This window comes from Clupea harengus, chromosome 20, assembly GCF_900700415.2.
Source record: "Clupea harengus chromosome 20, Ch_v2.0.2, whole genome shotgun sequence".
In the NCBI taxonomy this organism is placed as follows: Eukaryota; Metazoa; Chordata; class Actinopteri; order Clupeiformes; family Clupeidae; genus Clupea; species Clupea harengus.
The window spans coordinates 4,389,021-4,401,803 of NC_045171.1; the positions used below are offsets into that span (position 1 = coordinate 4,389,021).

General features: G+C 48.4%; 1 protein-coding gene across 1 annotated transcript in view; it reads right to left on the reverse strand.

The window, feature by feature from the left end:
* The window catches only part of map7d3 (MAP7 domain containing 3), a 33,023-nt gene that overhangs the window by 14,569 nt on the left and 5,671 nt on the right, over positions 1–12,783 (reverse strand). The window contains exons 2-8 of the mRNA XM_031557926.2: positions 10,273–10,401; positions 9,044–9,124; positions 8,649–8,812; positions 6,654–6,762; positions 6,144–6,230; positions 5,217–5,324; positions 1,023–1,148 (exon numbers count right to left, since the gene is read on the reverse strand). Coding sequence (XP_031413786.1) covers positions 1,023–1,148; positions 5,217–5,324; positions 6,144–6,230; positions 6,654–6,762; positions 8,649–8,812; positions 9,044–9,124; positions 10,273–10,401 — 804 coding nt within the window. The remainder of the gene's footprint in view (positions 1–1,022; positions 1,149–5,216; positions 5,325–6,143; positions 6,231–6,653; positions 6,763–8,648; positions 8,813–9,043; positions 9,125–10,272; positions 10,402–12,783) is intronic.

Consider the following 12,783-nt stretch of genomic DNA (forward strand, 5'->3'; position numbering starts at 1 on the left):
TTAGAAGCTGCTGCAGCAAATACACCGACCCACGACTGCTGAGCAAACAAACACTAAAGAACTACAAAGCTAATCAAAGTCTCCTGCACCAAGGCCTCTGCTTGAAACATCATCCAATAAGTGTGGGCGCATTTAACAAGTATGCAGGTATTCTGTCTTTCTCTAACTTGGAATCAAATCCTCTGCCAAGTTTGCTAAACTCGAAATGCTGACTTCAACTTGAACCAACAGGAGCGCTGTACACTTAGTTTTAATGCAACGGTGGCCCTACAATATCTGTCAATCTTAAGCTCCTAATTTAGCAACCTGAGTGCAATCCTCAGCTAAATCCCTTCAGAAGGCCGACGAGCGGAGAGCTAAGGTGTGTGAGGAGAGAGGAGGTGTGTGAGGAGCGCTTCTGGAGGTGGAGGAGGAGGAGGAGGGTGGTGGTGAGCAGAGCCCATCCGGTCCTCCCCAGGATAGGTTTAGGACGGGTGGATCAGGCGGGGGGGGGGGGGGGGGGGGGCGGGTTGCTGCAGGTCCAGGGCACGGTACATCTCAGTCTCGTTCAGTCCATCACTCCCTCCTGCTCCCCCTCACACGCACAGCGGCGCCCAGCTAATCAGCTTAGTGGAGATCTCTCTGTGTGCTCTCCGGCTGCTCAGAAACATGTACGTGTGTGTACGTGTGTACGTGTGTGTGTGTGTGTGTGTGTGTGTGTGTGTGTGTGTGTGTGTGTGAAGGGGGAGCGCATTATGCCTAATGAGCTGCAGCAGACTTTGCACACCTGAACTCTCTAACCGTGGGCCTTCTCCCTCGTGCGTTACTCAGACAGAATGGAAACACATCCCCGCAAATGAACCAGGACAGGGCAGAGACCCACACCAGCAGCAGCAGCATCAGCAGCAATAGAGGCATCTCTGACCACCAGCCAAGGGCCCAGGCTGGGGTGAAGGTGGACTCTTACTCTCTCTCTCTCTCTCTCCTCTCCCTTTCTGTCTGTCTGTCTGTCTGTCTGTATCTGTGGTACTCTCTGGGGTTACCTGGGGCGTCTGCTCCCTGGGTGGAGATGCCGGTGGCGCTCTTGCTCCTAGCGAGTGAGGCCTGGGTGGGGGTGAGCAGGCGGCTGAGAACAGCACTGTCCACGGGGCTGGCCAGGCCGCGGCGGGCTACACGCACGCCGGAGCGAGACGGAACCAATAAAAAAAACAAAAAGGAAGAAGAGAAAGAGTAGGAAGAAAGAGAGAGAGAGAGAGGGAGAGAGAGAGAGGGGTTGAAGGAGGAAAACAAAAACACAAAATTAAGCCCAGGTGTGGTGGAGGGTGTGAGGGGAGAAGCAAACTTTAACACCAGAGGAGAGAACAGAAGAATCAACATGAGCAATCAGGCTGGAGGTCATTACCGTTACAATGCAAAAGCTGATGTGAGGTCAGGGGTCAGGGGTCAGAGGTGAATGTCGGGGGCATTAGTGAACTAAACTGGAGAGGAGTGAGGGTGTGAGTGCACTCGGGTGTGGGAGAGGGAAGGGTGGAGGAGGAGGAGGTGGAGGAGGGGGAGGGGGTGTTGAGGCTCTGAGGTAAATATCTCTACAAGAGCTCACCCTCTCCTCTACCACGGTAAGCACTGATTGGCTACAAACGTTCCAATAGAAAAATCACTTTTTCGGTCATCAGTGCTGACGTGGTGAGGATGCAGGGATTTGACTGCATGGAAATATTAACATGGAACAGCAGGGGAAGAGTGAGTATGACAGGCGGGCAAGAGCTCTTTGTGTTCCATCGGAATTAAAGTGGACCGCAGTACATTTAAACATCTGCAGTTGTGCCGTCATAGTCTCAATGTTACGGTTGGCATTAAAAACAAATCACCTGTTAGACTTAGTTTACTATATTAGGTGGTCATGAGAAGGCATGGCAATGTATTAGGACTACTACTTCAGTACAGACAGTAGTGACAAAGAGCTCTTGGAGGGGTAACAAAAAGCGAATCTAGAAATTCCCCATTGCTACTGTTTGTAACTGCTGTTACAATTTCAAGAATGAGAAGTAAAGTAAAATCAAGAGGATGAGTCACTTCTCTCATACAGAGAGTTTGACATTGCTGATCAGGACAAAAAAAAAAAAAAAAAAAAACGAAAGAAAGGGGAATCATTTGGTTGTGCTTCAGGTCACCTGGTGACAGGAAGGAGCCAGCATCTATTTGAGATGTGGGTTTCATTTTCATTTTTTTGAAGGAGGCCAACAACATTCAGCCAGCTCCCTGAAGAATTGCCTGTTATTATGGGTCTCTGGGTAATTAGTGGGGAGTCTTTAGAGGAAGGTGAGGGGGGGGGGGGGTCGGTGTGTGTGGCTTTAATGAGCATCTCCTCTCTGTAAGGGATGTTGTTGGGGGCAGGGATCAGGATGGTTTGACAGTAACATCATATTAAACGTTTAAGTAACAGTCGAGTCTGTCTGCAACTCGAATACATATACACTTAAAACAGAGATTCATTATCCTGGTCTTTCTGGCAAACTGATCTCCGGGCGACAGGCATCTTGAAATGAAATCAGTTTAGTCCAAAGTGAGGTTTAAAAGGAAGAGCTAGTAAATTCATTTTCCTGTGGAAGTATTTGTGTGAGAGAGCTTCAGGGCTGTGACAGAACAGAACACAACACAATACAACTGACACAAATGACACAACAACCACAGAAACACAGACACACAGAGAGACGACTCGTGCACGAGACTGAGGTGTAGGCACGGACCCAAGCGCTAGTGTCATCTGCGACGAGAGAGAGAGAGAGAGAGAGAGAGAGAGAGAGAGAGAAGGCTGCATTCACAGAAAACAAACAAACAAATAGGGCATTGTTGTTAGTGCAGACAAAGAAGCCATTCCTGACTGGCAGGCAGCTCAGTGGAGGGGGGAGAGAAGGTTAAGTCATGATTATTGCAGTGAGTGGAACACTGCATGTGCTCTGTGCAGACAGGACCTGAGGAGAGAAAGAGAGGGAGAGAGGGAGAGAGAGTGGGAGAGGGAGAGAGAGGAAGAGGAGAAAGGCGCTGTGGTGTGGCGAGAGGCGGCCAAAAACAGTCTCCTTTTCATGAGAGCAAAACACACACACGCACATGTACGTACACGTACGCGCACACACACACACAAACACACAGTGGGGTTAGAGGTCTGTTATTAAGGCAACTGGACTGGGCACGCATGTTAGAGATAAAGGCATAAGTGTGGAGTCTGACTGCAAGCAGAAAGACGAGGCTGTATCAGAGCATGCAGCCACCATCAGAGAGCCACACAGTAACCCTGTTAGTTCGATCGCTGACCATGCTGTGTTGCGGTCTGACGGGGCCGTGTGTGAGGCACGTGCAGACAGGAAGCTGGTGGCCGTGGATGCAGACAGATGGAACTGCGGCACAGCACACGCATGCGAGGCTATTTAGGGAGGGTGATACTCGTGCCCTGGGTTACAGTAAGCACCTGGGTCGTCGGGAGACTTCTCTGCTCTGGTGGGGGTCGGAGCTCGAGCCGCCGCCCGAGACAGGGAGGAGCTGCGGCGTTTCTGGGTGGGCTGGCCTAAGGAGGGGGGAGAGCGCACAGGGACGGCATGTGAGACTCATTGGGCCGTAACTCTATTACAGCGGGGCGAATCAATGCAGTACAGCACAGCACAGACTGTAATCAAGGGCAGGAGGCAGAGATAGCATAGAGGAGGGTCTGTCTGTCTGTCTGTGTCTGTCAGAGCAGGGGCCTTCAAATCAGCTGTCTGCACATCTGGGTCCGGAAGGAGAATGGTGTGTGTGTGTGTGTGTGTGTGAGTGGTGTGTGTTTGTGTGCGTGTGTGTGTGTGTGTGTGTGTAAGTGTGTGAGTGGTGTGTGTGTGTGTGTGTGTAAGTGTGTGAGTGGTGTGTGTGTAAGTGTGTGTGTGAGTGGTGTGTGTGTGTGAGTGGTGTGTGAGTGGTGTGTGTGTGTGTGAGTGTGAGTGTGAGTGTGTGTATGCATAAATATGGGTGGGTAGGTGTGTGAGGCACTTGAAATGATCTGGTCCAAACCTACAGACTTAGAAGACAAAATTAGGATATACAAACTTAAAATAAAGTTTGTAAAATGTTCTTACATGTGTGCCTTTCATGCACACAACGGCACTACACTGCATTGCATATCTTCATTTACTGTTCCAAAAACCTTTCCTGACTTACATTTCCAGGGTTATTCTACTCTCAGTCTAAGAACGCTACTCTTTAAGTCCGTTAGCCAAACTATTGCATTCTAGACTTGGAGGTAAACTAGGTTTTGGTTGGACCATCGTCCTCTCCTTTGACTGAATAGATCAAATCAGTCTTTGCTTTATTCTAAGGGGACAGAGAGAGGGAGACAAGAGAGAGGGGGATGAGAGAGAGGGGGGTGAGAGAGAGGGGGATGAGAGAAAGAGAAGATGAGCGAGAGTGGTAGAGAGGAAAGGAGGGTGTCTGCACCTGTCTGTTCCACCTGTGGCTGCTTATTATGGGCTTCCTTAGTGGGTTGAGGGGCATTGCTAGGCAACCGGTTCAAAGACGAACTCCTCCGCTTAACACCTGAGAGAGATGAGAAAAGAGCCAAGGACACACTGACTGAAGAGCTGAAAACAAAAACACTCACACACACTACGTCAGACACACACACACACACACAATGGGGTCTAAGCTGTAGTGTACTGAAGTGAGACACAAGTGTGTGTGTCTGTCTGATCTCCACTCCAGCCGCTGCCACTGTCTAGATTCTCTGGAAGGGAAGAAAAACAAGAGGATGAGCCCAAGAAAAACATGGTGCGGGGAGAGGAGAGGAGAGGAGAGGAGAGGAGAGGAGAGGAGAGGGGAGGGGAGGGGAGGGGAGGGGAGGGGAGATCAGCTGAGTCACTGCCCTCCCCTCCACTGCAGGGACCACAGGACTGCTGGGAGGAAATTGTACTTGCTCTGAAATCAGCTCACACAATCACTTCCTCAGAAACACACAGGCCCAGCACAGTCTCATTAAAACACAGCAAATCTCCATGGGCAAACACAGGGGGAGGGGGGAAACCAAAGACAAACAACAGCATGGCAACACATCATTAACCTTGATGTCCACCTGTCTAACTGTATTTTTGACTGTGGTAAAAGGCTAAACACAAAGCATGAGATGACACTGGAGATGGGATTGTGTTTAGAAGTGTGAGCGTGGAGATGAGGAAGAGGAAAAGGAGGAGGAGGAGGGGGGGGAACAACACACTTACTTTTGTCAGGGGAGTGGACGAGGGTGGCGGAGGAGGAGGAGAGGCGCTTGCTGATCACCGCCTCGCCTGGCTGTTTGAGGTTCAGGGAGGAGGTGGACCGTCTGTCCACTATAATGGGGGGGGTCAGTGAGAGGGACACACAGACACAAGGGGAAGGGGAGGGTTAGGTTCATGACACAAGGGTGATTGACAATGATGTTAACCTATGAGCTACCATACTGGGAGATTATCATTATATCACAAGGTTACTAAAAACGCTATGAACACGTTCTTGCTAAACTAATGAACATAGGGACCAACATGAGGGTTAGGCGTGTGAGTTCTAGGCACTCGAACCATGCGCTCAGTTCTTGTACACTTCTTGTACAGTACCACAGCAGTCAAGCCAAACTCATCACTGCCTGCAAGAACAGCCACAGCCAACGTTCAGACAAGCATCAAACTGTTAGTCTGTTACCAAGGTGACGAACCCTTAAAACAAATGACACCTGTGGCAGAGACAGTGCATTCACAGAAGTGCTCTTGTGAGCTCTCGCACACGCACACGCACGCGCACACACACATACACACACACGTATGCATGCAAACAGCAGGAGATTGAGTCTCAGGAGCGCAGCTATTGGTTGGTGTTTCCTCTGAGCTGCGGGGGTGAGTGAGCCTCCTCCCCCCGACCTGGAAGAACCTTGAAAAGTGAGTAGTGAAGTGAGACATACAGACAGCATCAAAAGAGAAGGTCCCTGTTGAGAGGTGGGAGTGAGGAAGAGGAGGAGGAGGAGGAGGAGGAGACAGCAAAAAGCCACGTGTAACTCAGGGTGCTGTTAGTGAGGGCTGGGGAGTTAAGAGAGAAGAAGAGCGGAGAAGAGAAGCAGTGCTGATGAGATGTGCCAACGTGTGCCAGGCTGCTGGAGCAGGTACTGAGTGAGGCACCTTGCGATGTCCCGCGAGGCTTGGCTGGAGAGGCGGGGCAGATTACTATGGCTACCGGGGAAGACGAGGAACCTGCATCGCTCTCACCTGGAGGAGGGGGAAGACTCATTAGAGAGCGAGAGAGAAGGAGAGAGAGAGAGAGAGAGAGAGAGAGAGAGAGCGAGAGAGAGAGAGAGAGAGAGAGACTCAGCGAGTCAGCAAATCTTTAATTGATGAGAGCTGCTATGCTGCTAGGAAACAGCACATCTAAAACTTTTCATAACAAAACAGACAGACGAAGAAGAGACCCTGCAGAGAGATCACGAGGGGTAAAAATTAAAAATAAAAACATTACAATTACCTTACAATTCATGAATACAAGCAATGTGATAAAATCAACCAGCAGCTGTAGAGGGCAAACACACAAACATTATGTAATCACCTGGTCTCCAGGTCTACCAGAAAAAGCCTCTTCACCCCGTCAAAGGCAAACAGACTGGCTGTGTACGTATGAATGTAAAGGAGCCGTACCGGTTCTGTGGTCGGAGTCCGACAGGCCGCCCCAGGACCAGCGCTTCTGTCTCTGCTCTGCCCTCTGGCTGCGCTCCTGTGTCCGACGCATCACCGCTTCATAGCGCTCCTGAGAGAGGAGAGAGAGAAGGAGAGAGAGAAAAGGCAGAGAGAGAGAGGTGGAGAGTGCAACAGTCATCAGAATGGAGAGGGGGGTTATTTAATCAGCAGCATAGTTTTTCTCATTGCAACTGCAGTGCAGAGAGGGCCCACACAATAAGTGGTGGTTCAATGAGCCCATGTGATCTAGGTGCGGAGGCATAGCCATAGCAGAACTAGCATCTTGGATATAATGGCAGGCCTATTGAGGAGTGCAGTGAATATGGTCAGGACAGTATGCAAAATAAGCCAGCCAGTGAAATAAAGTTAGAGTCAAATATGTATTCAGAACTGCAGAGAAACCATTTACAAAAGCTATAACTGCTGCCAGCTAAAGGGTATTGTTAGTTTTTTTAGTCAAAATATACAAATCCTGGTTGACCTACAATCACATAATTCTGTGTCAAGAATGTTTCAACCATCAGTTTCAACTGTTGTACTGCATTTGTTTACCTTTCTATCTATTCTTGGCAAATTAGTAAAGTTTCAAGAATCAAGGAAATAAATCTTGGGAAACATTAGCTTTTTATGGTTTCTCCTAACTTACATTATTACATGAGGCAACGGTTGAGAGGTATTTGCAAAAACATAAATGTGCCTTTAACGCTGATTGTGTACCAAACATTTTGAAGTTCAACATAAAAGTGGCAAAACGGAAAGCAGAAACAGCAGAAAGCAGCTCTGATCAGAGTGCATTTAAGTCGTCTCTGAGTGCAGCCATGTCAGAAACAGATTCAAATACAAATCGCTAATGAACTGAAACCATATTCAGTATTTTAGACAACAGTGGGTGGGTAAAAATGGAATCCATCACTACACACCAACATAAAGTTCATTGCTCATCACTGTAAAACAAACTCACTTCATAAATAAGGAACACAAAGACCTATACGAGTTTTCCTGCAGCAGAATAACAATATTGAGCCGCTATACTACAAGTGAGCTCTTTAACATGGTAACAAACTGAAAAACAACAACACCCCAAACAAAACAATAACGCTACATTGGGTTAGCAATATGCTAATGCTAGTTCAAAACAAAGACCTCTTTGCACAGGTCCATTGTGTGTATTAAATGACCTGGCAGTCTATATGAGCTGTGAGATGAAACTGCTTAGTGAGGTAAAAGGCTTGGGTGTCCTGTAACACAGTAGTGCGGAGCCGGAAAACACAGCAGGTATTCATTCCCTGCGTGTTTTGTCTTTGGGATTAGCGAGTCTTAGAGATGCTGCGAGTCTGGCTCTTCATATAAAAACACACACACAGTCGACTCTTAAGAGCTAGAACACTAAGGTCCAGCCAAACCTAAGCTCTGTGGTACGAGCGAGGGCAAGACCTCTGGCTGGGGCACATGCCACTGGAGGAATGGCATTAACGTAAGAGACTGCCTCAGACCAAGATTAAATATGCAGTTGAAGGATTGGAATGGATGAGATGGCTGTGGTAAAGGGTTGTTAGCAGCAAAAAGCCTGGATTCTTGAGAAAGACGCAAGGGCAGAGTGAAGCTTCCTGTGAGTGGCTTAGAGGCCAGGCTATTGTGTTTCTCCTGCAGTCCCATAAGCGGTGGGAGCTTGGAGAGGGAGACAAGGGAAAAGAGAAGGGGGGATGAGAGGGAGACCAGGGGAAAGAGAAGGGGGGATGAGAGGGAGACCAGGGGAAAGAGAAGGGGGGATGAGAGGGAGACCAGGGAAAAGAGAGGGGGGGATGAGAGGGAGACCAGGGAAAAGAGAAGGGGGGATGAGAGGGAGACAAGGGAAAAGAGAAGGGGAGATTAGAGGGAGACCAGGGAAAAGAGAAGGGGGGATGAGAGGGAGCAGGGAAAAGAGAGGGGGGGATGAGTACAGGAGTTGGGGCCCACCTTCTCCTCCTCCTGCTTCAGCTTCCTCTTCTCCTCTACGGCGGTCCTCCTCTGCTCCTCCTTCCGCCGCTGCTCCTCCAGTTTCCGCTGCCGCTCCTCCATCTGACGCTCTACCTGAAGCTTCGACTTGCGCTCCCGCTCTAGGATCTCAGAGCCACGCGCCGCTGCAGGCGGTGGATGTTGGTGTGGGTGGGTGGATGCAAATCGGTTGAATGACACAGAGGGGGAAAAAAAATGAGTGAGAAGAAGTTCGTGACGGACAGCAAGTTCATTTCAAAGCAGTCGAGTAAGAACTGACATCTAATACACAGTAACATATTGTAATGCTATAAAATGACAAGAATTATGACGTTTGTTTTTTAATGAGTGTAAGTAGTGGTAGAGGGAAGCCTTACCCTGTTGTTTATCCTGCTCCTCACGTCGTTCTTTTGCCACTCTGAGTTTATCGTCAATCTTTAAAGCAGCTCCATCAATGACTGCAAACAAACACACATGAAGAACTCATCAATCGCCACCTGGCAGGAATCCCTCTCTCACTCTCTGTCCCGACCACACCCAAATGCAAACAGTCCTTTTCAAATCCCTGTGGAGAATCAGCTCTTCACGCAACAAAAACCAGAGCCCAGCACAGTCCACCTCTCCTCAGGTGCATCTGGGGGACGATGACACTCCGAACAGCCCTACAGCTCATCACCCCACATGGCCATCAGCTCACTGTCCAGATTACACACTGCAGGTGTAACAACAGGAGGATCACCTAGCCCTAAAGCCACTTTTAATAAACGCCCTGCTTGGTCATCGCTGCCTGCTGTAATACTCCAGTACATAACTCAAGTGAGCACAGGAGAATGAGCTGAGGGGATTAACACACACACACAATGAACGAGCCAGCTTAAACAGGAGTGGCAGCGGAGCACTGCGGATTTGCTCATAACATAACCAAGCTTTTGTTTTGGAGAGGCGGTCCACTGTTTTGTGATATTTGTGTCTACATGTTGGCATGTGACAAAAACATACATGCAACACTTTGGGCAGAGTATTTGGTGCCGTTAGGCTGTGAGTGGGGTTCTGTATTGTTAAACTGAGAGCCTAAAAGAGGATGTTAGTAATCCTTCACTGTAAAGATGGAACAGTTCAATAATAACTACTCAGTCTATTCAGAGTACAATGGATTTTGCATGAACTATGATCGATATATAAATGAATAATGAAATGGAAAAAGTAGTTCCGACAATGAAACCCTTTCCTTTTGACTACGTTTCATTTCATTCTCCGGTATTGTCACTGTGCACATAACAGGTTGGTTCCCATGTCAACTGAGGTCATTTTTTAGCTTTCAAGACACAGATTTAATAAAAGCTAAATACAAAGCTGTAATGTAAACTTTCATAGTACAGGTCCAAACATAGCTAGGCTACATTATTTAAATTAATATCTTTATGGACACCAATTTGGGCTGATATATTGTGGTAAGGTAAATTGCTGTAATATGTATACCTTTAAGGATGATATGCCTTGTCTGCATAACTCACCCTGCTGGTGTGTCAAAACATATTGGGTTTTGTATCAATACCCTTGCTTCCCAGAGTGTTGAAAAAGGTGATGTATGTATACGAGAGTGTACCTGGTCGTGCTCCTGGACTCTTGGCTGATATGGCTGTGCTGGCTGTGCTGGCTGTGGTTGCGGCTGCAGGCCCTGGGCTGGTTCCTGCTATGCTGCGACGTTCCTCGGCCTGCGCCTGTGCAGCTGCAGCTGGAAAACAAACACACACACACACACACACACACACACACACACGTACAGTAGGAAAACAGTCAGACATAAGAGTGCACCACACAAGAGACATAGCTGGAGTTGACATAGCTGAAGCTAGTCATTTTTTCCATTATTCTGCTGGTTTGTACAGAGTTGCCAGTGATAAAGTCCTTAAGCCAGAGGTACAGACACCAGCACTTCAGTAATTCAGTAAGGGGCAAACGCAGAGTCAATGGGCAGCAGGCCCTGCTCCTTCCCTCAAACATCCCTTCAACAGCATTGCTTTCTGGCACGCTGAGAACTCAAACATCCCTTCAACAGCATTGCTTTCTGGCACGCTGAGAACGAAGGAATGAGCAGGCAAGACCATGGAAGGAAGGAAGGAAGGAAGGATGTGGAGAGGACGTGATCGACAAGTACTGGAGCCCTTTTAATGACTTGCATTCCCTCGTTGCCTGGAGTGAGCGAGTACGAGGCCGAGGCTACATTAGAAGGAGTGCTGAGGTGGCGAGATCATCATGTGATGGCAGGCAGCGAGGCGGCTGATGGAGCCAACAGTTCATACGGGAGCTGGGATCAGACCACGGGGCTAAGAGAGCGCAGCTTCATACGGGAGCTGGGATCAGACCGCGGGGCTAAGAGAGCGCAGCTTCATCGGGGACCAGGTGGTCACGGGCAACTAGCAGGAAAAACAGCAGTCACCTGATTGAACAGAACAACTTCTTTATAGTCAACACATAGGCTACTGCTTCTCGGCAGTGTCACAGGCACCGCATAATAACCATCTTTCCCGTCATGAAAACATATCTGATCCAAGACCAGGATGTCTGAGTCGTTACCTTGGTGTTAGTCAATCAGTGGGATCATTAGCTGCCAGTTTCCTTGAAGAGAAAGGCAACCTCCTCCCTCCTTAAGCGCTACAGCTCAAGTTGAGGGAAGGGCTCAGTTCCTCTTTTTGCCTTGAGTGTGGTTTTCTGAGCGGTGCTTTAAGCTGAGCAAGTATTGTGCATTTACGCCAAAGCAACAAAAAAAAAAGGACATTATGTGAAAGTCTGCGTTTGTATGTGTGAGAGAAAGAGACCTGGTGTGAGTTTGAATGAGACCGAGAGAGAGAGAGAGAGTGAGAAGTGATGACAGTAAAACAAAAGGGGTTATCAGCTCAAAACACAATTAAGTAATAAAGGGTACAGGAAAGAAAGCAAAGTAAAGTAAAGGGTACAGGAAAGAAAACAGACATCTGGGAGACTCATTTCAAAAGTCTCATAAATTAGTGAGGCCTCCCCAGGACAACTGACTGATCATTTTCATTGTGAGTTTCTGCTAAAGCTGCCATCCTGGGCCTTGGTAGTAGGAAGTGCGACCAGAGGGAGGGTGAGGAAGACGAAGGCACTCACTGGAGGAAAAAAAAACATGCATGTGTGGCCTGAATTATGAGATTATGAGAAGGCCAGGGTCGAAGTCTCTGAAGATCAGCTAATCAGCTAACCCAAACAGGAGCCTGAGATCAGTTGCCCTGCTGTCACACTTGAGTGGTTAGAGAAGACAGCCAGGGGGCTGCAGCAGCAGCAGCAGCAGCAGCAGCAGCAGCAGCCTCTGAAGCTTCGGAAGGACCGGGGAGTAAGAGGAACGAGGATAGCAGTGGTCTTATGAAGTCCAGCTTCCTGAGCCAACAAAGCAATTTCTGAGCCACAGGGCCTATGACGGGAAAGCCTGGGGTTTTGACGATGGCTGGCAGCCAGAGATTGGGAGGGCCATTCAGAAAGAGAAAATGAGCACTATGAGCATTTCATGAGGGAAGGGAGGAGAGAGGAAACGACACACATTCCAGATTTCTTTCTGCTGAATTATCTAGGGGATTGGGAAAGAATAGGCCACTTAAAAAGGTCCTGATCAATGAAGAATTAAGGACATCGACCATCGCTTTTTGCCAGAAACTGATTTTGTTGATACATTTTCAGGGACGAAGAATGGAAAAAAACAGAGACACATGTCCAGAATGAGGACGAAGCTGTGCGAGGAACAGAAGCAAACTGCACCAAAAGATGGCAAGATTATGAAACATGTTGCAACCACTAAAGTTGCCAAGAGACACACACACACACACACACACACACACACCGACATCTCACTTCGGCAGTACAGTAAGATGGAGAAGTGTCTTTCCTCTGTTGGTTGGCTTTGTTGTGCCACTGATGAGGCAGCTGTACCTTTGGGAGTTGCGTAGCAACGGTTGCTTTGGGAGGGTGAGTGTCGATTCAGACAAGACCAAAGGCTCCTCTACTGTTTGCATTCAGTCTGGTTTTCTACAAAGCCAGTGCGCCAATGGTTATCCTATTAATGGACAAAGGCTGCTTGTGCCCTCATTCTGACCATCAATAC